This window comes from Diplotaxodon limnothrissa, linkage group LG10 (genome assembly GCF_057381915.1).
Source record: "Diplotaxodon limnothrissa isolate DT_005_m linkage group LG10, D_limnothrissa_male_GT1.1, whole genome shotgun sequence".
Taxonomy (NCBI): domain Eukaryota; kingdom Metazoa; phylum Chordata; class Actinopteri; order Cichliformes; family Cichlidae; genus Diplotaxodon; species Diplotaxodon limnothrissa.
This window is the reverse complement of record NC_140605.1, coordinates 2,232,460-2,259,508: the sequence shown is the minus strand read 5'-3', so window position 1 is coordinate 2,259,508 and position 27,049 is coordinate 2,232,460. Positions and strand designations below refer to the sequence as shown.

Here is a 27,049-nt window from a genome sequence, read left to right as displayed (position 1 = left end):
CACAAACTAAACCTTTGAGTAATTCTGTGGTTTGTGGGGTGTAAACAGCAACTGAAGAAAATATAGCATAAACAGAGTCATAGGTTGAAAGAGGTGTTAAAGGGGGAAGAACTGGTTGTGACAATAATGCTGTGAACTGGTGCCAGTTACAGAGAAATGTTCCATTTCTTTGGACGTGTGTTAATTATGTCATTTACCTGAATCTAATATTCATAATACTTTCTAACCCTGTATTACTTCATTCAACAAGAGTGACACTTGTTACACAAAGTACATAATAGTTGATATAATAATGCAAATGTTGTTGCTTTGAAGTATTTGACAGATGCTGAGTAAATGAACACAGATTTTGTTGGATTTACTAAATCCAATTATTTGGATTCAGTGAGAGGTTAATAAATTAAAGCTACATAATTAAATGAAATGTAACCAACAAATTTATGTCATGTTCACGTAACTTTATCAAGATAGAGTTTTAAATGGAAATATGGTGGCACGATAAAATTCCATTTATTCAACAGATTATTTAGTTACACTATGAATTATAATTGAGTTATAATAGGAAGAATAACATCACATCAAGTTCATGGTTAAGCAAAAGTAAGACAAGCCTTATCTATGAAAAAGCTGACTTACAGATTATAAAGTCAAGGATTCACATTGTTGTGCGACAGACGTAAAAATGAAACTTTGTGTATTACAAATACATATTTTATATGCAAACTTGATACACAGTTACATTTTCTATCAAAAACTGATTTTCTACAGTTGAACTCACATCTGCAGGTCCACGTTTCCTCCACTGCCCAAATTACTCCTTTGTATAATTGAATCCAATATTGCTATGACGGACGTCACACTGCGTAACATTATGCATCTATCATTAACGTTATCTAATGCTTTGTTGGAACAGAGAGATTTATAACAACAATCTGGAACGAGCAGCAACAAAGCGACTGAGACACTGACAGTGCTAAAAGAACATCATCAGATGATGTGGAGGAAATATTCAAATTGCTTTCAGTCTCACTGTTCATGTTGCTGTCAGAAGAAATGTGTGAACTAATGATGGTGCTCATTATCTTTACATATTACTGAGCTAGTGTAACAATTTAGCCTCTCTCCTCGAGCTAAACCCAGGGACCCAGGAGTGTTTTAGCAAACAAGTGTGACTCGTGTTTTGAATGAGATGCTGCTCTCTAGGAGAAAAACATGGTAGCTGTGGCTGTACTGCTAATGGTAACGCTCGGTGGACGGGACAAACACTTCTAATCAAAAAGCTTCAGTTTGGAAATAATAAAGTTAATTGCACCTAATGAGCAGAGTGTTGTTTCTCTGCAAAGCAGAGTCACTAACAATGTATGAACAGAAAAGCTGTGCGTTTGCTACCAGCCTGGCTACAGATGAAGCTAACATGTATGTAGCCATGGTAATCGCCGTGGTAATGTAACATGGTGCATGCAGTGATTGCTCAGAAAACAGGAAAGTTACAAATTAAAAAATACGAGATTAGAGTGTGACTGGATCTAAAGTTATTACATCAAAAGCAACAAAAATCAAATGAGTAAAATGTGAGCAAACACATTTTTCTCCGTTTCTATATTAGTCCGAGTTGCAATAAGTCACAAGTGATTTCTTCCAGTAACAAATGTTATGCTATTACCACATTTAAAAGACCTTTTGCTGGCACTAATGTATGAGTAAAATGTTTCCCCTCGTGTCTTCCTCCACCAAGTGCCAATTAGATGCTACTCAAAAGGGCACAGCTTCCCTTTCAAATTGGGAAATAATGTGCCTTCTGCCAAAGGTCTGGTCCTAACTGGGTCTCTGGAGGCTCCAGTGGAAACCCCTCCAACACCCCACCCCCCATCCATAACTCAACAACACCTTCTGAGACTGGCACTCTACTTTTTTGAAACCCCCAAGCTCATTATCTGAAGTCTCTAGGGTGTACCAGTAACCACAGACAGGAATTAGGATTCGCTTGGAACTCTCAGCCAGAAATGGATGATACCAGGCAGAGAGATCAGTAGCACAAGGAGCCCACGGGAATACAGAAACTTGCAGAGTAAGGCACTTTTTAACGTATATTTAGCAATGCACCTGCTACATTTTAGCCTGCTAAGGTACTGAATACTGAGGGTGGAGCTCTCCTTTATTTGAAATAATGAAAAGCTGCTGCTTCAGTGGATTGATGCACTCGGAATCCAAAAGGGAGGGTTAGAGCAAGGTTGTGTACTGATCATCATTTAATACAAAAGAGAAGAAATACGCATTCTAGCGGAGATACCATCAAACGATTACTGCTAACGTATCGCTGGGGACAAGCAGCCTTTGAAAGAGCTGCATGTGGTTCACAGATTTAACATCAACCGGATTAAACCAGGGGCATGTCTTAGAGACCTAAAGGCCTGTGTGATTTTTTTAATTTTCTATTTTCTATTTCTGTATTTCAGAAACATGGTCGTACCAGATACTTTGCCTTAGCTTCTAGTAACGCTCCAAACATTTGGTACGCCCATCCTTTATCTGTGCAATTCTGCCAAAATTAGAAACGTCCTGTCTGAGAGTGATGCTGAAAAACTATTCTGTGCATCGTTAGACCAAGGCTGGATTACTGTAGTGCTTCTTTGTAACTGTAATCTTTATTATCAGACTGTCCTAAAATGCAGCATCTAGAGACCTGACAGGTACTAAATAAGAAGATAGTTTTTCTACCATATTAGCGTCGCGCCACTGGCTTCCCGTTAAATCCAGAAATGCACTGAAAAAAATCCTCCACCTTTAATGCATAACCTCAAATGGTGAGACCCCCACCACAACTTAAATGCCTGACAGCATCATATGATCCTAACAGTCTGAAGGTTTGTGTTTAAGAATGGGAGGCAGCAACTTCCAGTCTGGGTTCAGGAGATAGACACGTCCAACTGTCATTTTTTTTGCTAAAGCTAAGATTGGATCGGATGACCCTCAGCTACCCTGCTATAGGTTCAGGCTGGTGGGTGACTTCCCATGACGCACTGAGCATTTCTACTTCATGCCACTCTTTTTACTCGTGATGTGTTACATGACACTGCTGATGTCAGTAACTTTTGTCTACTCTCTTCAACAGTTTGTTTTTTGCTTCAGTGTTCTTGTCCTTTCTCCTCATTCCCAAACTGGTTGTGGTCAATGGCTGGATTGATGAAAATGAGCGAAAAGCAACCAATGTTGGGAAAAAAAACTCTGGAAAACTAGTGCGCAAGATCATTTTAAACAATTACCATATTTTTCGGACCATAAGGCGCACCGGATTATAAGGCACATTAAGTGAAACCAAACAGCCAGATAAGTCAAACTTTCCTCAACTCATTCTTCTTGCTTCCTCCACTTCTGTACCATTGATTCATTAATGCTGAGTTCTCTGGCAGCTGCTCTATTCCCATGTTGTTGCAGTATATGAATGACTAACCTCGTATTGTGGATGGATTATCTCAGTTGTTCTCCTGACTGAAGTTTGGTGCGTTTACAGCATCCTGCCATGCGATTGCATTTGTCCCTAACCATCGGGAACCTTCACGTTAACTTTTATCGAGTGGAAAAAATGTTAGCTTCATCCTCCAGCTTCACTGTGTTTATGCTAACATAGCTGTGTCGCAATCACATAGCACATCATTATATACCAGCTAGTCCAACTTCAGTAACCCTACAAACGTCACTGCTGTTTAGTTTTCTGTCTTCATTTATGTTGGAAGTGATAGCAGAGCTGTACGTTTGAATTCTTTCAGAAACCTCTCAGTCAGAACATGCTATATCATGTTTAGGTGGAAGCTAGCGAGCTAACTTCCTGCTAACTTTTAACTCCGTTTAATGTAATAAATCCTGTTTTCATGGATGCCTGGATGTTAAACTTAATTGTTACACCATTCATATATCACTTTATTAAAGATGAAAGAATTTAGACAGTTTTTAACTCTCAGTGATGCTGCAGTGTTCGTTTGACTTTGGGACCTGAAACAGACGACGTTTAGGACCCAGATTCCTCTGCGAGGCTCCTGACTACGGCAGCCGTAATGCTCCAACAATCCATCAAGCGGTGCGGCTTCGTAGCTCAGCAAAGTCGGACTAAAACATTAAGACACATTGCTGTGCGCCGTGTACCACATAAAATCGGTTCGAGGTCAGTAAGCACAACCAGAATTCATACATAAGCGCACTGACGATTTTTGAGAAGATTAAAGGATTTTAAGTGCGCCTTATAGTGCGGAAAATATGGTTTACAAAGTTTGACTCCTAGGTGTCGTTTGTATAAAATTAAATGACATGAATGTACCATACTTGGGTTTGCTAGCATTTTGTTTAAAGCACTGTTTTTCCAGCCTCAGAGAGCCACTAACACGCTGTTGTTGTTCTTTAAGAACGTCTCACACAGATGTAGGCAGACAGTTTCTATGATGCGCTGTGTGATAGAGGATGTGTGCACGCAACAAAATATAAAAGGATAACTGCCACCCTGCCTGTCAGTGCACTCCCCTCTCACTTTATTGCACGTTGAACTGAGTGCAGGATGATATATATACATGTATATACATAACAGAACAAATGCTTTACAAAGGGCTGCACTAAAGTACATTGTTGTGTAGCCTGGGCGCATCCAATGCCTCCTCTCTAGAGCAACTTTAGTGGCAGCTAAATAAATAATTAAAAAGACAAATAAAGCGAGAGGCAAATGAGTATGAGGGTGAGAGTCTCGGAGGAGAGATCTGCTCAGATTCCCATCTTTGAATGTTGCAAATTAAATTCCCTCGTCAAGACTCTAATCATTCACAGCAGATGGGGGCTTACGCTCTGTTTTAGATCTGCGGGAATTCTAATGGTTATTGTTTCTGTTTAAATAGGGAGATTATTGCATTTTAATAAGTCCTCCTTGGGACTTGCTGCAACAATGGAGTGCTGTGAATTACTGTAGATTGCTGTTACTGCATGCAGGGGGAGAAATCAAGTTACTAAGTGTGACAAGTTGCTCTTCCTCGCTCTCAGCCCGCTCCCGCCCACCCTTCCGGAGACGGCTGTGAGTGTATTTACCACCAAATTAAGAATGTGCCATGGGAATAATATTTTTATCCAACAGAGGGGAAGGGGAAAGGAGCTTGGCTGTGGATTTTCATTAAAATGACACATCTGTTCAGCAATTTCGGCAAAGTAATTCTGCTGAAAGTTTTATCAGCTAATTTTAATTATTCACTCCACTGACTTGAATACAGGATTCATCATGTTGAATTAATACATTCAGCGAGATTATTTTTCTTTCCTTTTCACTCCCAAATAGAGGAGAGATGGAGGTTTAGGGGGAGGGGGGCAATCAACAAATTGAATTGTCATGCACTGTGGATTAAATTGTGATTTGTTAATTACAAAAAAAACTATATGAGCTTCTATAATTTGAAGAATTACGAGGCTCAGGAATTTAGCGGGAGGGATTAAAAATTGGAAGTGCCTGGCGGTGTGGTCAATCACGTCATTATTACCTAAAATCACAGGGTGATCGAGAATGCCGTTCAATGATGACCTCAAACGTGAACAGAAACAAGCGCCATCAGAGACACTTGCAACAGGAGCTGCAGCTCCTCGGCGCATGGAGCCAGCAGCGCCGATAACGGCAAAGCAGCACAGAAGCATCACAAAGCCCTCTCTTGTCAAAGACCTCTTATTCAAGGAGAGGATATTCAAAGGAGCCGAGCCATTCAACGCCAACCCATTCAAGGACCTCTGGCTCTGCAGCCAAGTTTCTGCAGCTAAACTGCTGCTAGTGTCTTTTGCAGAAACACAAAGATCCACAGTGCAGAAAAAGGATTCCCCCCCCTCTCCCTTACTGTCTTATCTCCTCAGGTAACTTTCCTTTGCAGCTTGTCCCCCGAGACTATCACCTTGCCCCGAAGCCCTGACGCACATCAGCACACAGAACAAATGAGACGCCAGAGCTGGGAGACGGGCAGATTGCAAAGCGATACCTCTCAAGTATGGCTTTGTGGCTATGTTCGTCTCCCCCCCCCTCTCCTCTGAGTTGTGTGAGGTGTCCCTGAGGAGCTTTCTGAGGACTGAGAGGGCAGTGAGTTTTCCTGGACAAAGGGAGGAAGCTGAGAACAACACAGTTGTATTAAATAATAGCCTGGGGAAGCAAAGACTTGAGCTAGTCTCTTTGCTTGCCTGACACCAAACATTGCTTGTCAGCTAATCAATTAGCTTCCTCTTTACCAAAATGCCAGCTCACGGCACGTTCACGCACTCTTATAAAAAACAAGTAAGGCAACACTTTTGGTCTATTAAAGCGAATAAATCCGACTGTGAAGTCAGTCTTCTTGCATTGGATGGACTTAAACCTTGCAATGAAAGATTTAGCTCCACAAACAGAGAAGCCAAAACAAGACCTCTACATATACAAAGGCCTTTGAATAGGATATTTTCATTTTGACAGACAAGAGCTGCATCACACCAATGAATGAGGCTGTGGACTCAGTGATGCCTAATGCGATCCGAGCTGAGTGATTGGGAGGTCTTAGACGGATCTCCACCATATTCTCTTCCTCCTTCTAAATGACATGGAGCAGAATGTTTCTGCCTCTCTGGAGGCCTGTACCGGTTATCAAATTTAATAAATAAAGCAAGTGAAATCTGTCTACTCTTCATCTTCCCTGCTCTCACAGGATTTGCTAGAGCTGGCAAATTACCATTTTCAGGCACAGTATTCCCAAGGGCCAGTGCTGCTTTTCCTCTTCCTGATGGAATCAGATGAGCACTGCCAGAGGACTGCTGTTATCCACTTGCAGTTTCCAGGAAAAAGTGAGAGGGTGACAGCAGGTTGTGCAAGCTCTTTTGCCAGTAAAAATGTTTTTTAGAATTAAAATTGTACTAGCAACATGACGTAGTATGTTATACAGTCCACAAATAATGTTTCTACTGAAGGAAAGTATGTAAATGTTGTTATTTATTATGCGTGGATGTTGCTTTTATGACCAAAAGAAAATGAGACAAGCCCTTTTAATCACACCAAACATGTAAACGACTGATTTGTCTAATTAATCAGCCATTTCACCCAGAAGTTTCAGTGCAGTCAAGAATGGACACAAGTGATTATTTTATCGCATAATAACGCAAACATGCACCACAGCGCATACTCGACGGCTCAAATGACTAATTATGAACAACCAGGCATCCATTATCAGGGCAGAGATGTGTGGGGAGGATGCTTTTAAAGAAAACAACATTTGAGAGTCTCGTGTGCATGCCATGTCACACAAACAGACTCATAACTGTTATGTTAATGAGAGTGTGGGGAGTGAGTTGGAGGGTGGGGTGGGCTTTGTGCTACATTTTTTGTATGAAAAGTGCTTTATAAATAAAGATCGATTGATTGATTGTTATTGACGTTATTAGTACAGTAAAAGAAGCTAAGTTGAATATTACTGTCAGACTTAAAGTTGCGGTAAAAGATAACCCGACGGACCAGTTGCAGGAACCAAAATATGCTAAGAATTGCGCCGGGAGACACTTAAAAGAAATGTCGGTTTTGTGAGGAAAGATGAGAGGTAAGTGTGTTAGCCTGACTATTAGTCTAAAAATCCGTCATCAGTATTATATGAATCAAGAGATTAAAACACACTTATCTAGCATATTTTGGTTCCTGCAACTGGTCCGTCGGGTTATTGTCTCCCCAGAAACACTTCCTGTGTGCTTTTGGAAATCAGTTTTTTCCCATTTCCGTTGTGTTGTGTCTGCTTTTGCAGCATTTTTCTTATTGCTGGTGCTTTCTTAAGTTGCAGTCTGTTTGGCCTCTCAGGGCCACCGTAAAAAGTCCCTTATTGTTGAAAAGTCTTCCAACAAAAAGTCGCACAATAACGATCTGTTGGTGCAGCCAGATTAACCTAATGATAGGTTTCTTCACAGACCTTATAAACCTGTAATACTACCTTCAAGCAGGTTTCTCTTTCAAACAGTTAAATATGTTCTGGATTCTGTGAAATTTAGTGTCAAAGTGTTCGATGGGCAAAATACAGCGAATGGTAGCAAAAGTAGTTTTCCACTCCATAAATCTATGTTGAGCTTTGCAGTTTGGAGACGAGGTATAGTGGGGACAAGACTTTTTGCTATCACACCCTGCTGTGAACATGACTACTTTATGTTTGGGCTCACTGGCTTAATGGTTTCTGAGAATGTGCAGCAGCAGGATCCTATAGGCTTCACCTGGTGCACTGGAAATTGGGATAGGAGGTTACTCACTTGCAATCCAATCCAAGAGGATAATTGGGCACAGCCCCAATCCAATACAGTCCCTAAACTGCATGTAATCCACTCAGCCAAACTGTCACACCAACAATGAACCCTCCCCCTCTACCCCAAGGGCCCGCCAAGGCTATCTCAGGAACACTTCAATAGCTTGTACCTGGCCTGCTGCTGGGCCCATTATCCACTAATCCACATCCAAGCGGAACATTTAAGTAGTTCTAAAAGGATTGGTGAGAGCTGCACAGCTTACGCTGGAGCCATGCAATTAAGGCCAAAGAAATTATCTCACAATTTAGATCCTATTCTCCTCTTTGAGCACGAAAGGATCAGAAAACTAACAGTTCAAGATTAAACGTGGGAATATGTGAGACATAAACTCATCACAGACACAAGCAGAAGAATGCAACGCTGAGGCTTTAAATCCGCTCAGGTCATCTGGCAGCAGAATACCAGAAAAGGTGGAAAGGTTGTGACAATTTTATTCCTGAGTAAGTTCATCAAAAGAAAAGATTCTGCAATATGGTAAAAATCAGGCTGTGGGGGAATCAAGGAGACGGGCAGTGAATACACAAACGTCCTTACTGATGAAACAAAACGTTCCACATGGCTTTGCATTCAAGAGGAAGAAAATCAGAGCAATGTGCAGTATTACAGGTAGACTATATTTAAACACCATCAGTGTGGAAGACTAACGGGCTTTGTTCACCCTGCTGAGATATATGAAAAACAAGCAATACAAACATGGCCGCTCGATAGGAGAAGTGGTGAAAGTGCACATATTAACGGACACGCACCAGCAAAAGTTAAATGTTAAGATCATCTGTTCTCACACAGCAGCACCTGCAGAGCTGTGTGTCACTGCGACTTTACTAAATGCAATTCATGAACTTAAAGCACAAACAGTGAATCTTGGAATTTTGTTTTGGTAACAATTCCCAACATAAAACGTGACTTTTCGCACTTCTTAAATTACTGATCCTTGTTTTGTTTGATGAATTCATTACAAAATGAGACTCTTTCCTAATTTGTTGGGTGGGTGTACACTAGGGCTGTGCGATACGACCAAAATCTCATATCCTGATATAAAACATCTATCGTCCGATAACGATATAAATCACAAAAATGTAACATTTTCTGTAAATTCTGTGAATCTCGGGCAGCTCGACTTGTGTGAAGTGTTTCCAGCTGTCGTGTAGCTGGAGTCGAGTGTTGTAACCGATGCATGAAACGATACATTTTTAGACATAAGTTGTAACGGCCGCCGTTTTCTTCGTGAGTATTTATTACACGGCGTGCTGCGGGGAGAAGCCTGTTCTAACGTTTGAGTCTAAGGTTCATTTTTTAGTCTCAACAGGATCTTGAGCTTTATTGTGAAAGGTTTATGTGGAACATAAACAAGCAGACACGCGATGCTGTTACCGTCGTCGTTGCTAACGACAACGCATAAAAACAGGCGCTTGTCCGTCCGTAGTGTGGTTATATTAAATATAAGAGAAAGAGAGAACTTTAAGAAATTAATATAGCCACTACAATGAAAAAATATTGCTGTAAACAGTTTATTTTGCGACATGATGAAACGATATATATCGTTATATCGAACAGCCTTTCTGAGGAAAGTCATTCCCATTTCAGGAATAATTGTTATTGTGTCATCCCTGCAACTGAACAATAAGAGAACCAGAGAAACACGGATACATGACTGCCTGAACTCTTCAGGAATAGTTCTCGTAAAGCAGATCTCAAAGCTCTTTTCAGATGTTGACCAGCTTTTGTTCTTAACTCGGCCAAGACGATTCCATACGGATCCAATAATGTGGAGGTCTGTGACTAATAGTGCTCCTCTGTGGGGGGGGGGGTTTACCCAGGTATGCTTTTAGTGCAGTGCGTTTGGGATCTTTAAGCTGTTGCCAATCAGATGCTTCCCAGATGGTGGATCCAAATCTGATCGTACTTTTCCATGTTCATCTCGTTTGACAAGAGATTCCTTTTCTGATGAGGCTTTGGAGAAAAGTAGTTGGATCAGCTGGAGGACTAGATGCATATCTCAGGTAGTCTTTAGGTGCTTTGATTATGCTTTAATGACTCACGGGTCACTGTTAAGTGACTTAAACAAACATTTCTCTTATAATGGTCAGGTACAAACGGACTGAAAGGAACGCTGAGCTGAAAATGAATCGGAAAACCTCCAGAGAGCACGGAGAGCTACGGCTCAAGACCACTTTAAAGGGTTAGCGTTACAAAGAAATATGCAGTGCACAGCAATCCAAATCCAGAGGTGCAGTTTATCTTATTTCTGTGACACAAACATAAAGTTGAAATTTATCATTTTAGTTAGAAACCTGGAACTGCTCAGCATGTTGACAAACATCATCCACAGGCAGAAAAATTAATAAACAAAAAAATCCAAATGAGATGCAGGAATGCTGGGTGTAACGAACCCTCTGTGGATGATGGGAATTCAGATTTCAGCCTCTTATTATTAAAAGTTTTACCGCTGACTGTTAGCTTAGGCTTCGCGTTGTGTTATTTTAGGAGTCACACATATATTAAAACAACAGAAAGTAGCTTACATCTTGGCAGCTATTTTTCATATATAAAATGTTCGATTGTTGGCGCCTCCGAGCAGCACGACACCCACACAGACCCTCACGATTCCTCGCTCATGAAATAAGACTGCTGTCTGTGCGTCACATGTCTGCAGTTAAACTGATTATGAATGTCATTTCACACACTTTTCACACTAGTCGCTTTAGAGAGAGAGTTCTGGTTTTTATTATGAAATCAAGTTTGTGTAGTTGGAGGGGAAGTGAGTCACAGGAACAGAATCTTTGTTTTTAATAACAACAGCGACTGAAACAAACGTCAGCATAACATCTTTGGAACATGTGTCTGTGAATACAGCAGGTTTGTGTTACACTTTAGATACATTTATGAACTTATTGTTTCCATTTCAAATTAGAGCCGCTGCCAGATAAGTAAAAATGAGCATCTCTGTTTTATTTTTGGTTCATTAAATAAAGCACTACACAACAGCCACTGTGCTGATGAGACCGACGTCTCCACGTTTATTCATCGAGCTAATAAAAGCGATGCTCTGACCCTGGTCAAAACGAGTCACAGTGTGACGGATGTTGTTTCCTCGTAAAACAGAGCTGCAGTTGGACACAGTCGCTAATCAGATGCATCCCTCTCTCTCTCTCTTTAACAATAACAACTAATGTGGTTAAAACATGGTTGTGAACAGATGGTCATGCAACTTCTTCTTCTCACAGTATTTTGCTCTTGAGCATTTGTTATCACGTTACTCGTGGTGATATATGTGGTGTGCAGCATCGCTGTATCCTGCACATAAGAAGGGCTCTGTCTGGGAACTGAAAAGCAAATTCAGTAAAGACCGCCACCTACAGAGGTAGACGGCAAAACATACAGGAAAGATCCCTCCCCCGCTCTCTCTGCGGTCCCCAGAAGCTATAATATCCATCTCTGGCGGTTCACTTGACATTTACTTGCCCTGCTTCTCCCGCAGCATTCCCCTTTCCTAACTGCCAGTGCCGCGTCTCTCCGGGGCTTGCCGACCGGGTGAACAGATAACAAACCTGTCAAGGCAGCTTTGTGGGGGGGAATAAATCCAGAGCTCGGACTGAGGTGGATGATGTGTTCCAGAGGGCTGCTCATTCAGGGAGAAGGGGGCTGACATAAGAAGCCCTGTGAGGTCTGGACTCCAGAGAGGCTGCCAGCAGTAATGTCGTGTTGCTACTTTAAAAGGGGCACAGCCGCTGTAACCTGATTAGATCTCAGTGGAGACATTTCAAATGGCAGGCACCCTTTTTACCCTCCATTTCACCCATTCTTTACAACCCTCCTTAACCATCAAAGAAGCCGTTAGGTGCTCTTTCTTTACCCTGCCAGACAGGTCAGGGGTGGAAGGTTGAGGCCGGGTGTGCCCTTTGAGGTACCGGCTGAAAGCACCTACTAGGGATGTATGAGGGCTGAGGGCTGTCTTTAAGGTGCTGATAACATTCACAGTGATGTGTTCCCAAGAGGTGCGCAAATGTCAACACTCTCCTGCTAAGGCATATCGTCTGCGAAGAGAAAAGGACAAAGAGCTGAGGCAAAAAGATGCAGCACAGTCCATCTGTCAAGGACCATCACAGTGAATCATATATTATCATGCTTCAGCTTCTCAGTGCTGAGAGCCATGATTCCACGTTAAACCACCAAAAAAGAAAAAACAAGCTTGTTTTAATGAACGTCTCCCTGCGACCTTTAATTGTGCTCATCAATCACAAAACCAGTTACACTAAATGGACAGATCGTGTCTACCGATCCCTTCAAAGTCTTCACAGCACCTGATTAAAGGCTTAACAGTGTGAATGGCGAAGTTCAGTCTGTCGTTGTAAATGGACAGTAACTGTTAGGGGTGCAACGATACTCGTATCGATATTGAACCGTTCATACAGTGCTTTCGGTTCAGTACGCATATGTATCGAACAATACAACATTTTTAATTTATTTTATCAACTTTCCTTCTGACGATGCTGTCTGTGTTGAGAGCTCAGTGGATCTGCGCTCGACAGTGCAGCCTAGGCGGAGTAGTCGAACGCAGATTCACTGAGCGCAGCGCAAGCTAGCGAGACAGAAGTTAAGCTCGTTGCAACATGGCAAATTGAACCTCCCCCACCCTCATTCAGATCTGGCGTTTGGAACTATTTTGGTTTTCATGTGACGTATGACCCTGAAGGTAAGCGAGTCATGGACTAAAGTAAAACAGTATGTTGGATGTGCCACGTAATGCTTAATTACATGGGTGGGAACTAGTGTGTTAGCGCAGTTAGCTCGTTAACATGTTGACGCCGTCCAGCCCCACGCACGGGGCGATCCGCGGTAGCTCGTTAACGGAGATTTGCCGCGTTATGGCGTTAACGTCATTTCAGATTAACGCTGACAGCACTAGTGGGAACAAAATGAATATGACTGCACATTTACTCCGACAGCATCCTAGTGCAAAGACAAGTGGAAGCAGACAAAAACAACAAGCAGCATGCTACAAACTTTACCCGAGTCATTTAGACAGCCGTTAGCACAGGATTCTCCTTATGGGGACCTGATATGTTTAATATGCTGCTGAGAATATAGCCCAGAAGAAGCTATAGTATAGCTTTTATTTTGAAAGAGACATTTCTCTGTAATAAACTCTCTTTTCCAAAGATGAGTGATTCCTCCATCAGATAGATTTATTATTTTATTACTTTGTTGTTTCAGCAACATTAAATTTAAAAACTGTACTTTTGAGTTAAAATATATATTTATAATTTAAATAAATGACAAATTAAAAAAGCATGAACATTTTTTTGTATCGAAAAAATATCAAACCGTGACACCAAAGTATCGAATGTTTTCCTCGTCCACACCTAAACGCAAAAACATCCTGGCAGGAGTTTTTAAAAATCGCAGTTTTCAGTGACCCAAACGGCGTTTACGTGTGGACAAAAGGCCCAAACATTTCAAAAATCCCCGTGTACGTGTTATTATTCGACACCGGGGTCCTCACAGCATTAACGCACTGGCCACCGTGTTACTGTTACACTGTTACGAGGCAGCAAACAGTCACCACCATCAGAATCTCATTATTCACCCGCCACTAAACCGAAAGCACGAGAAGAACATGATGGACTGCGACTGTGAAGTATATTAACTCGGAGAATTGGCAAAATGTCCTTTATTTAGGACAGAGTTTATCAAGCGTTCTGGGCAAACCAAGTGATGCATGCCCACTAGAAATTGGAGGGATGAAAATCTCCCAGGATGGTGCTAAAAACTGCACATCAATTACCTGAAGCACTGAGGCCTGTCTGCTCCATCTACATCTGAGTTCTGCCTAAAGAACCAAAATGTGAGCTCGCTATCCAGAAGGAGGTCACATCAGGGAAGAAAGAAAATATGCTTGGGCAGTGCTATTGTATACTCCAAACTAATGGAGTTAGCTGGCGCTGATCTCCAGTAAACAGCCTTGTGAGGCTTAGCAAGCAGCCTGTGTTAGACTAAGCCGTGTTTATTATCAAGCACAATCCTCAGCCTCATCAATGCTTAGAGAAAAGCACGGATGAATAAATGCATATTGTTTAGCTTAGGGTTAGCCGGAGCTGGAGCCTGGAATAAAGAAAAAATGAATTTAAAGCAGATGGTAAAATCCAATAAGCAAAGCAGAAGGAGGGTGCAGGCAGAGAGGAACGAGAACACTGGCTGCCTTTTCACTCGTGTTTCTCAAAACCCTGCAAAGCTAACAGGGAGAGAAAATACAAAGGCCTGTGTTCTCATTTTCTGTCTGAGAGCCCCACCAGGACTACTGAAACTTGCTTGATTTCCCCAGTCCAATTATATCTCTGTGCTCAATCCTTCCAGAATAGCAACATCACACCGAGGGACGCTGTCTGCCTAAGCGCAGCGTGCCTAATGGAGTCCCAGAAGTTGACTCCATTTCATTGCTCCTAACTAATGGGCTGTGATATTTTCCAAAACTGACTGCAGCTCTGCCCCCTGGAAGCTAATCTAGTCAGGGCTGTGCCGGACCCATCCCAGCAACGCGCCAGCCCGCCGCCTCCCTCCCTAACACCCCCCGCCACTGCTGCTGCTGCCTTTATGCAGGCCGCCAACACTGTCTGTCTCCTCCCAGCGCTCATTAGTGCTTTCTAGCCGGGTGCTGATTGTCAGAGGGCCCCTGTGATGCCAGCTTTCCCTCTGCGGCTGGTCTGCTGCGGTGAATTTAAGAGGACTTTAATTCAACTGGGCTGAAGAGAGTAGACGCAGTCGGGGACAGGTGGGAGGAGGAGGTCTGCATGGCAGATACAGATGTACGATCGCAGGGCCGCAGCTGAGGACAGGAACTCTTTCAGAGCTACCTATTGCTCTCCAATGGATACGCGTGCCCAGAACACAAGCATGAGAAGAAACAGTCAAACATAAATTCACCAGAATGGCTCCCTCACCGGCCATACTGTGAGCACAGAATGGTCCTCCAGATGGCTGTGGGACACACCAGTGGTGCAATACAATCACTAGCATGGCAAAAGTACCAGAAATAAATATAAAGAGCTTTAGATCATATAAAGACTCGGCCAAAACTTTCATTTCGATGATATATTTGTGAAAGAAAACCTGCCCTCCACGCGGATCTGCTTGTGCAGCTTTAAAGGAAAACGTGATTTCGTCATTTTTGATGAAAGGTTTGGTGTCTACAAACAGTATTTTACCATTATTGAATGAGAACACAAGAAAACAATTAATGAAATTAAACTACTGGAGAATCTCATTCAGCTTCAACTCCATCTCAAGAAGCGCTGGCGCGGAGCACAACTGCCTGCTTTTATCGCACAACAGGTTAATTCTTTTTATAATTACACCAGCAAACGTCAAACATTTGTTTTCCAAACTAATTGACAGAAGAAATAACAGTGGACTCTATTAGGCCAGAGTAAAGCACTTAAAAGTGCCTTTTATATGGCGCACATGTAAAAAGCAATTATGCATCTTTCCTCCTCTCTACTAGCACCTTTTAGCCAGCGTAATCTGCAGAGTAGATTCACCGAGGATAAGAGGCAAAACTGTAATTATGCACATCGTTCACCTCGCTAAGTGCAGCACTCGAATGCAAAAAGCCAAGAAGCCTAAATGCACCACACCAGGTTGTCCTTATGCAAAGTGTAGGTCAGGCACCAGCAGGCACCAGGAGCTAACGGCAGTGAATGGTGCTGCGAACACACGCTCTGGCTCTTTCAGGGACACGAGGGAGTTAAGTGCCATGCTCCCTACTACTGATTATCGCACCTTCACCAGGCTGCCAGGTCGCCTGGCCCTCCATGCATTGATCTCATTTGGCCGAGAGATAAGGCAGTAATTGGATGAGGGCTTGGAATCAGATGGCCCTGCCTGGCTTGGCTAATTCCACTCTTCCTGGGCCGCCTGGGCCCGGGGCCAAAGGGGCAGGCCAAGGTTAATCCCATCCAATCCCCTGTACTACGCGCCCATTCACTGCCCTATGACCTTACTGCTACCCAAACACAGCTGATGTGACTCCTTTTGAACAAGTCTGAGCCAGATTGTCTAATTGGTTTACCAGAGATTTTACAAATGCACAGCGTGCACACACATCATTTCATATGCAAGCGCTCTGCTTAAAGCTTTTTGCTGAACATGTAACGTTGCGACATGACGATATCGTCTCCTACGATCGGAAACTTTAAGCAGAGTAAGCTTTCTAACACTAATGAGGGCTAATCGCAGCAGTTAATGTGGAAAGAAGATGGAGACACATCTCTCATACTGCTGTGGAGGACATTTGTAATATGTCGTGGCAGGATTGACAGATATTGCATATGCAAAGCAACGTGGAGCAAAATTCTGATAATGCAAAACAAATAGCTCCAGTGCAGTTTCACCCTTCTTCACAGTTAGATCACTGTTGTTCCATTTAAGATGGCCAACCATGTTCGTTTCTGGGGTTTGTTTCGATGTAGGTACTGCGCTGTTTGAAATGGAAATTTGCTTGAATGAAAAACAAGCCTCTGAAAACGATCGCCAAGCCTCTTCAGGAACAAATGCAGCAGGGGACACGTGCCTCTTGGGAAACCCTAATCTTATTACCGCGCACATTTATTCAATTCCACTTTCAATATCAATAATAATCAGAATGTGCCATGTGACGAGTCCTTTATGTACTGCTGACAGTGCACGACAGGAAGGAGACGTAATCACCTGGGAGAACATCGCTGCTGACAGCTGTGGATCAAAGCTTTTCTTCTGCAAATTAATCTCAGATTGTAATGCACCGTATAAATAACTACAACGTCGTAGAATATAGAAACATATTCACTGATCAGACAGGTAACAAAAGTTGACAGCTGCAGTTTATCAAAGTGAAAGTAATCCCATAATAATCCGCTGAAAATCTCTTAGAAACAAGATAACACTGAACCTCGATAACACAGCGTGGACATTTTTCCAAGTGCATCTACACTGTTGGGCAAAAGTCACTTTACTGCAATTATGAAAAGAAATGTATCAAGTTATTGTCAAAGTGTAAATGCATGTGACAACAACAACAGGAGAGCAGAGGGTGACACATCACAACCTCAGGCAAACTGGACTACACAACACACACAACACACAAAGAGGAACGACTGCTTAAAGCACAGAGAGATGACTGTCTGAGAAGCCAAACTGGATTTTTCATTTCAATTCCCAGCAAAACTCCAGAATTCCAAAGAGAAGCATCAGCTGGTCGCTCTTAACAAAGCGGGCGTTAAAAAAAGACCACGTACGAGACCAAAGCTACAGTGGAAACGGGACACTAAGGGAGACAATCAGAGGCGAGACGAGGCCAGCACTTGCGTGTCATAAAGACAACAGTAGAATGGCCATTCTGCAGATTCCTGGGGCCTGACATCTAGATTGCAGATGGATAAGTGTACGTTAAAACAATATCCCACCGACCAAAAAAATCATTTCTCATAGCTGTCTCTATTTACTGAAAGGCTGCTCGTCTCCCACTGGGGCAGAAACAAATGAAAATGTTATTTCTCTGCTCATGAACTCCTACCTAGTCTGGTTTTTCACTGCTGGCAATTTCATTTCTCTTCCAAATTTGACTTAAGCCCACGACTTGAGGGAAATAATGTCTCTGGAATAATCTTGTCGAACTGTAATTCCAGGAGCACTGTCTTGGTGCCTTCCTTGGTCCATATATGTGTCTGTCCATCTATCTACAGCATCTATTTGCTTATTTGTTGATGGCACTGTTGTTTTGTGGGTTAAGGGAAATTGCACTAGCTTTAGAAATAGATGTGGAGTGACATCCGATGTCTGACAGTCGCGCTGTCAGTCACAGAGGTCTTCAATAAGAGAATAAACCTTCTCCGGCACACGGGATGAAGCGTGGCTCTGACGCCTTCCAAGAAAAACACGATATTGCTTTGAGACGCCGTCATTCTGTGCTCTGAAACACTTCTCTAGTATTTTGAAGTATTTTTGATCGTGTAAGTAGTGTCGTTTTTTCAAATGACACGTTTCCCACTGTACATAACAGGCATAACCACCGAAATAACTGCGGCACTGTTGACAACATCCCTGTACAGAAAATGGCTTTCCAAAGCTGTGTTTGCACCGTTCATAGGGATCAAGTTCTGAAACTGAAAACCAGAGAATTCATTCACATCATTTGATTGAGTCTTTTGATGAGAAGCATTTCCTGTAAGTGTTTTTGCTTCCAACAGTCGTAGAATGATTATTATTCTCCGAGTGGTTTAACCCTTTTCTTTGTTTGTCTCTGCGTATCCACGTTAGCCACGGTTACTGAAGCCTTCACCAATTTAAAGCAAAACCCAACTGATGAACCAACAAGCACAGAAGCAATGCTGCAACCTGTACGTCGTTTATTATCGTTTTCAAAGTCACTTCTTTAAGAATGATAACACGTGAAAGGATCAAAGCATCAGTGAAGCTTTTTTGCCCCCCAGTTTGTCAATCATTTCTGAAAGGCGTGTAGCTTTCCAATCATCAATCATTTCCGATCAGCCACACTTCAATGATACACGGGTTAAGTTTGCTGGGGACTCCCCGGGTACTTTTACATTCAGTTTAGCTCACAGATAGGCAGACCTCAGAACTTTGAATGGTTTAACTCAGCGGTCCCCAACCCCCGGTCCGTGAGTCGTTTGGTACCGGGCCGCGAGAGTTGAGGCTCAGGTGTGAAATGTCTGGTTTTCAGGGTTTTTATCGGTTTTCAGCGTTATTTTGTTATCGTTTTATCGTTTACTCGGTTTTCCTGGGTCTTTTCACGTGTGTTATGAATAAATTTCTTTTTTTCGGTACCAGTACTGGTTTTATTTTGTTGCATTTTTCCGCGACACCTTAAAGGCCGGTCCGTGAAAATATTGTCGGGCATAAACCGGTCTGTGGCGCAACAAAGGTTGGAGACCGCTGGTTTAACTGAATTCATCTAAAGCAGCGGTCTCCAACCCCCGGGGCATGGACCAGTACCGGGCCGCGAGTTTTGAGGCTCGGGTGTGAAATTTAATGTTTTCAGGGTTTGTATCATTATTTTGTTATCGCTTTTATCGCTAACTCGGTTTCCCTGGGTCTGCTATGAATGAATCTTGGTACCAGAACTGGTTTTATTTTACTGTCGGACATAAACCAGTCTGCGGCGCAACAAAGGTTGGGGACCGCTGATCTAAAGCTGAAAGCTGCACACGAAGCGGTACAGAAAAATAAAGAGGCGTTTTCATCACGTCTTTGTTTAAAGCTGTTATGATGAGCCTCGCTGGCACAGAGGAGTAAGTGATGAGCAATGAATGGCCAGTCATGAGGGAGAGATGGTCTTGGACTCCCAGTGCGTTTGATTGTGTTTTCTCTGGTTCCCAGCTTGGGTGCGAGCACACCCCTACCAGGCCACTGTGATTCAAGTACACCCTCTTGCTCGGCTTCTCCTTGGGTGGGGAGTAAAAAAGGTGCATGTAGTGCTGTTTGTGAGCCTTTGCATATTTGTGTTTACATGTGCTTATAAAAAGAAATGCCAGTCGATGAAGACCTCCCATCACAAAAGAAAGCACCGCTTCCCTTTTTCTCCTTCATGCAGCCAGTTCCTACATTGCTCTCATTGCTATGGCAACCGGCGCTCTCTCCTTGGGCTCTGCATGCATCCAATCAGAGTGAGACCTTTGTAGAGATTCCTCCGGGCTTCACTTATTCAACTTACCCCACCGGAACAGCCTCCGCACTGAAAAGGCTGGAACAAAGAGAGGAGAGACTCCCTCACCAGAGCTGGGGATGACATAAAAAATTGGGGCTATAGGGTTGGGTTGCAGGGAATGCGGAAGTAATATGTAGCCAAGAGCAGCGGGATGCACTGCAAAAGCAAAAACAGGGTGGCAGCGCATAGCCATAGCCAATTTCAGTTCAAATTATGTGGAATAGGATTTGTTATTGGACGCCTCAGAGCCTGAATACTTGGCAAGTATTGCATGGCTCTGGCACTGGTTTAAGCTTGATAAGTCAAAATGGATTCCGGCTGAGCCTATTTATGTCATTCCTGAAAACATATGGATAGGATTCAGGCGCTCGATACTTTCAACCTTCAACAATGACATTCAACACCACTTCTCCAGTCCATTAATCTTCCATGAGAATAGATTTATCATCCACAGCAGTGAAAGACTGCATTCAGTCAGGATAAGCCAACAGTTTGCTACCACACCGACATCTCTCCGTGTCACTTTCAGCAATTAAAGCGCCTTACTTTGGATTTACAGGAATATATTTACAGCAAAGGTCACAATGCTTCTCTGATTTTTCTGTCGATGCCTCTGGGAGTAGTAAAGCATTATCAAAGCGCCGTGTATTCTCCACCCGAGGGCTGCTCAGACAATGAGCGACGCACCATTGTGCATCTCTCATTTTAATTATATTTCTTAAGAGGAGATGTGGCAGAGCTAAACTCTTGTAAATGTAGGCAGAGAGGCTGCTGTGCCCTCAGCGCTCGCAGAGACGCACCTCTCACTGGTCCCTGACGGACATTCCGCTGCCAGGAATTGGCAGGGCGATGGAGGCGCATGATAATTTTGCCAGACTGCAACGTCACAAAGTGTCATAATCTGCCCGCGTGAATGAGAAGAAAGAACAACAAAGGGAAGAGCACTTCCTGGGAGAGAGCCTATCAGGGCGATGTAGAAGCAGACAAATCAAGTGATGTCTAAATCCTCTGCCAAGCTGCGTTTGAGCCAACAAACCCGACAGAAAAAGAAAAATAAGGCAGGAGGCTCTGATTGTGGACAGGGAGACACTTTTGTATTAAAGCCCAGATGGCCTGAACAGTCCTGTTAAAAGCTTCTATTTCATATTATCGTTATGATCATTGAAGCAGATGATATTTAGGTCTAACGGTAAAACATCTCTCGTGCATCTCGGCTCGTCATTGTTCAGATTACTCAACCGAAAGCTGCTGAATCTGTGCATTTAAAAAGTCCTGAAATATTTTCTCCATATAAATGGGACGAGCGTGTTTTCCTATCGGCGCCCAAAGCACCGCTACATCTATTCTGCTGCTGTTCTTCACAATCTGGATTACAGGAAATCCAGTGTCTGTAAGAGACGCCTTTAAAGAGTCGAAAAGGTCCCTGCACTGCACTTCACAGCATCACTACGCACACGCCGAAGCCTCCGAGTACGATCCCAGGATAATGAGCTAATTATAGGTACAACATTCCAACTTCCATATCTAAATGCTTGTCTCTAATAAGAAACATTTCAAATTATCGAGCGGCAGACAGAGAGACAGATAATTGATGCAAGCAATTACAAGTTCTGCGTTGGAGCAAATTGGCCAGCATATCTGGACACGTAGGGGGACTGTGACCTCATTTACATCAGAGTGTCAGGAAATAATTGGAGAATGTACTGAGGAGGTGGGACGGACAGACGGGTCCGGTCGCATTACATAAGCAGTTAACTTGGTCAGCGAGCTCAAAGGGAAAAGGCCTCACTGCAGGGTCAAGGACGAAACACGGTGCAGCAAATCTAATCATAATAGTGATCTTTACAACAACAAGCACACTTTATGACATTGATCGGTTTCCAAAAGCTGTAATTTGAGCGTTTGAAATGGTTTCACCACATGCATGCGGGATTCCAAACAGGCCGCCGCACTTTGGTCGGAGAGCCAGTAATAACGGAGTTCAGATTTACTAGCTGTAAGAGAAACTTCAGCTATGTTTGGACTGAAACCGCTTCAAAAGCTCGGGGAGACTGTGTGCTCGACTTTTAACAATATCACCTCCAGATGTTTCATTAAAAACAACTTTCAAAGAGCTCACTTAAAGAAAACCTTCAAGGCGGAGACGGGCCGGGGTTTGAGAACCCGCAATTTTTCACATTTTCATTTCAGTCAGAAAAACTGCCTGAAATGTATTTCACTGCAATGGAGCCAGTAACACTACTGCTGGTCTCTCAGCAGTAGTGTTACAACATACATAAATCGCTGCCCTATAGAACAACAACACAGGGCAAAGGTATCCAAAGGGCTGGAGTGCACTGCTCTGTTACAATGCGACAGAATTCACTGAGAAATGCAGCTGATACGGGACGCAACAGGAAGCTTGGCTGACTGAAATATAGGGGTGCATTCATTACAGTCTCCCTCTTGTGTCTCTCATCAAGCTGGCTAATGCTGACTGGCGGGCTCTGACCCAGTACTGCGCAACTCCTCTCTACTGCACCCGCCTCTCATCAAGAGCCTTGGGTGGGGAAAAAATGGAGTAACATGCTGTTTACTCGCAATCCCAGGCCCGTAATTGCCAATTTATTTGATAGGCAGCAGGGTAATGATGGCATTTCACCCCTTGCCGCAGAGACTAAACGGGAGTGATTCATCCAGAGCTCCCTGCCCTCCCCGATCCAGCAAACTCCCTCTGCTCAGGACTGCTGCCTGCCTGAATGCCTGCCACCCAGACTGAAGGGGTGGGGTGCGGTGGGGGATGTGGGGGTTAGTTGCCATGTCGGCTTCAAACAAACCCAAAAGGGAACCCGGAGCTTCAGAGCAAACGCAGCTAAGCCTGCCAATTTAGCTGGGGTTTGGGGCTGAGACAAACACGGCCGAGCTGATGTGCCATTTGTAGGCCTTAATGAGCTGGCAGGATGGAGTGAGGAGGGAAGGCGAGCGGGAGAGTAAAGGCTGCCAGGCCTGACCTCCTCTGGCCTCCATCTCCCTGCCAGCCAGCGCCAGGTCGGCAAACTCAGTTCATCTGCTTCATCGGAGCGAAGTCCCTCCGTGAGGGGAAGGGAGTGCTACAGCAAATATCATTAGCGAACTGTTGGTCTAATGAACAGTTGGGGTCAAAGCGAGCTCATGTCTCACACTGCTCCCTGATACTAATGAGTGACTTAGATGCTTTGTCTTTGTTTTCACATTGCAATGGAGCCTCTGTGCAGCAGGACCGCGCGAGCGGTCCAGATTCAGTGCGCGGTGCCACGTTTCATACACAGACTTCTGTAGCAACAGACGCACGGAGCGAGCTGCAGGCATGCAGCTTTGCTAGTAACTTTTAATAACATTAACAAGTAAATTTACCATTTTAAATCATTCTGTCAGTCTGTCATACTGTCAGTATGGCAAAAAGTCTGAAGAAGCACGTGGGGACAGGAGGTGAAGACCCTGTTGTGTGACCGACTGAGGCAGTGGTTCCCAAACTTTTTTTGCTGGGCCCCCCTTTGTTTTACAAGAAAAATGTCCGCCCCCCCCCCCCCCCCACATGCACGAACACATCCTCCAACCACACTCTTTTTTTTGCGTTTACGTGTGGACGAGGAATACAGAGTTGGTCACGCAGCGTCAAAGGTATGAGCCTTTATTCACATCACGCTGTGCGCCACGTTTACATGAGATGAAATGCAGAATGAAAGAGACACAATACTGTTAATCTGACTGTCTGCAGGTTTTACACGCAGTTACTGTTCCTCCATTTACAAAGGCAGCGGCGTCACAGTGGGATTATTTTACATGTAGTTGTTTTTTCCTGTGTAATAATGTTCAACATTGTGATCAATGCATTTTTCAAAAAACACCTCTCTGTGCAAAATGGGTTTAAAAACATAAACAGCTGTGGGATCCTGTTTGTCTGTGACTTGGAGAGCCCAGCGCTGCTCCCGACGCAGGGAAAACCAATCCTGCAGGGAGACCTACCTCAGCACCTGTGCAGGTGAAGCCAAAGGGAAGATTTGCTTCACCATATTTTCTAGTCTTTGGAAACATATTCAGCGATGCTTCATCTCCTGCTTTGCGTTTCTGTGGGCGCCCCGTGCTAACTGTGTCCAAGCATTTTGTCCCCCCCCCTTTTCATACCGCGCCCCCCCTGCAATGGCTCTGTGGGCGGGCCCCCCACTTTGGGAAGGTCTGGACTAAGGTGACGTGGAGGTCTTTATGCAGCCCGGCTTTCAGCACATCGTCTGGGACACGCTCAGTCTGCTGTGATGAAGCAGTGGGAAGCAGCGCTGCAGCAAAGCACACGGTTCCTACATGAGAAGATGCAACGACAAACAAACTGGGAACATCATTTTTAATTTAGTTCCAACAAAATGCACACATATGCTAACACCTCTCATGATATTGACTTCGAGGGCTTATTTCATATATCTAAATGCAATTGAATTAAATTCAATGGCTCTTAGAAGTCGCTGAAAAACAAAGGTGGACCCTAACACAGCGTGCAGTGCACATCATCGCAGTGACGGAGCAAAGTGTTTACCCACTGAAGTCGAGACAGATCGTACTGGGAACAGTGGTTTATGACTCATTGAATGGAATCTCCATCATTTATTTGAAATTACAACATGATTATGTTTCCATGCAAATACTTAAAAATGGAGGTGAACTAGAATAAGGAGGCAACGAATCAGGACTTTTACAGGGAAAAAATGACTGTACTGCACGATAAAGTTTATTGCAGACTGAAATTAAGGATTGCATAAGTACATAATCTTTTAGTAAAGATTGCAGATCTTTGTGGGGGGGCAGGCCATATTATGGAACAGCGTAATCTGTCCTAACGTCTGGGTTTTGTGCGCTTCTTTGAAAGTGATGTTTAAACAGCGATAATGAAAGAAAAGAAGTTCGCCTCAGTCACTGTAAGATCACACAGGCCGGCATATTTTGATTTACTTTATTGTAAGTTGGTAAGGAGCAGTCGTTATCACAGTTACACTGTAAAATAAAAGAACAGCCGGATATTAGGATTTCCATCATGGACGTCAGCATACTGCACTTTGAACTACTACGTAAAAAGGACAGATTATTCCACTCTGAGCCACGTATGTTTACATATTGATGGTGCAATATTGCTTTTCTGAAAAATTACCGTAAAATTAGACACAACATCACGTTAATTACATTTAGTTACAGTTTAATTATTTCTCTGTTTCCTGTAAAAACCTGACCTGTTAAAGCCTCGCTCTGGTTCGCCTGCCTTTTACATATTTGTAGGTAAATATAATTACGTTGTCATTTCAAACAAATTGTGTTGAAATTGCATCTAATTACAGGCTGAGTTGCAGGCTGCATTATAAAGAGTTACCTAGATTCCTGCCCTTTTATTCAAATCTGCAGTGACATCAACTTTTTTCTTCACGATACTAAGCAATAACACGATACCATGAGAAACCGACTCATAGCATTCTGTGTGACAACAGGAAACATGATTAAATCAGAACTTACACATGAACTAAACTGGCTTTTATTCTACGTTCTTGTTTCAAACCTGTGGTGCAGCACGAGGTTGTTAGAGGTCACGGCAAAGCTGCCATAGTTTTCACGTGTCGGCCGTACGGATCTCAGGTGAGCAGATTTAAAACCTCCATCGTTTAAGCAAAATGTGTCCCATCACTCTGCAGCACTGTCACTAAAGTGCAGACAGAAATCAGCAGATATCATTTCAATTTCTGTTGTCAACATCAAATTACTTATTTCATTTCATGCCCAGTCGAGCACTGTAAAGCTACACGCAGAATCAGTTTTGCTTCAGTCGTTCGGCCGTGTCTTTCTCAAAGACGAGCTCGCCTCCCTACTGACAGCTTTAATTATGGCCACATATCTGATCGCTTTGCTGTAGATTCGGCACACAAATCAAAGCGCAGGGGTGGGTGTGCGGCAGCGAGGTCCCACGAGTCTGCTCGCTTTACATCTCGGAATATGTCGCAGGGCGAAGGGACACGCGGCCGCTCGTCCTTTTGTCAGGTTATACTTGCCTTCAGCTCGCACACGATGAATATGGAGCGTTTTTGGGTGCATTAATCATCAAGAACATGTCAGAGTAAGTGTGTTTGTTTCAAATGCAAACAGAGACTGGACTTGGGTGCTTTCTGAGGTCCAGCCTGGATCAGTCACACCCAATAATAACTTACCTTTAGTTTGGGTGAAAAATGCTGGTTCATTGCAATATAAATTTCAACTGTAACACTGCTGCTACTGCAACATGAACTGGCTTTGCAGTAATACAGTGCAGTTCTTTGAAAGTGCAAGTGTAATGAAATAAACTGGAAGTGCAGGCACAGCTTTCATTTTACAGCGTTTTAAGGCAATAAACAGTTCCTGCTGGGTTTAATCTGTTTAAACAGAAATATTATCAGTAACCACAAGCATTTTGTAAGGCTGCTAGGAAGTCAGATCTTAGCTTTACAGCTCAAGGTAAATGCCTTTTTAATATGTGCTTGTAATTAAATGACCAGGCCATCTGCATATATGCAGGAAATATGTTACACTCTATAAAAAGAGCTGTGACAGCCGGCGAGCAGCAGGTGTGCTCGTTGTGGTGCTCTTACGTCTGTCAGTCTGTCTCTGGAGCTGCTCCTGAAGGAAGGCTTGGACTCTTCGCTTACACTCTCACTGTCGCTGTCCTTACAGTTGTTCTGCCCTGGCTTCAGCTACAAAAACACAAAGAGAACAAGGGTTAAAACACAGAGTGTTAATGTGCACTTTAGAGCTGCGCACGGATCGGCATCCCACAGAAACCGGTGCAGAAATATGTGAGAACTGGCAGGAGCTGCAGTGCTGTCTCTGTAAATCTGTCATGTTTCTGAGCCTACTCTGTAGCCATCACTCCACTTGCCAAAGATAGACGCCATCTGATCTCACAGTATGAAACTCCTCGCAGCCCACGAAATAGAGAACAGGGACAAAGACCCCTCCAGAACCTTCAAATGGAGCCACCGTCCTTCCCGAGCAGACACCACATGCTGAGGCAGCAGG

At 43.4% G+C, this 27,049-nt stretch overlaps 1 protein-coding gene across 1 annotated transcript in view; it reads right to left on the bottom strand.

Annotated features, from left to right (window-relative positions):
* LOC146623700 (autism susceptibility gene 2 protein homolog) overlaps positions 1-27,049 on the bottom strand; it is a 227,844-nt gene that overhangs the window by 42,977 nt on the left and 157,818 nt on the right. The window contains exon 3 of the mRNA XM_085364259.1: positions 26,623-26,724. Coding sequence (XP_085220385.1) covers positions 26,623-26,724 — 102 coding nt within the window. The remainder of the gene's footprint in view (positions 1-26,622; positions 26,725-27,049) is intronic.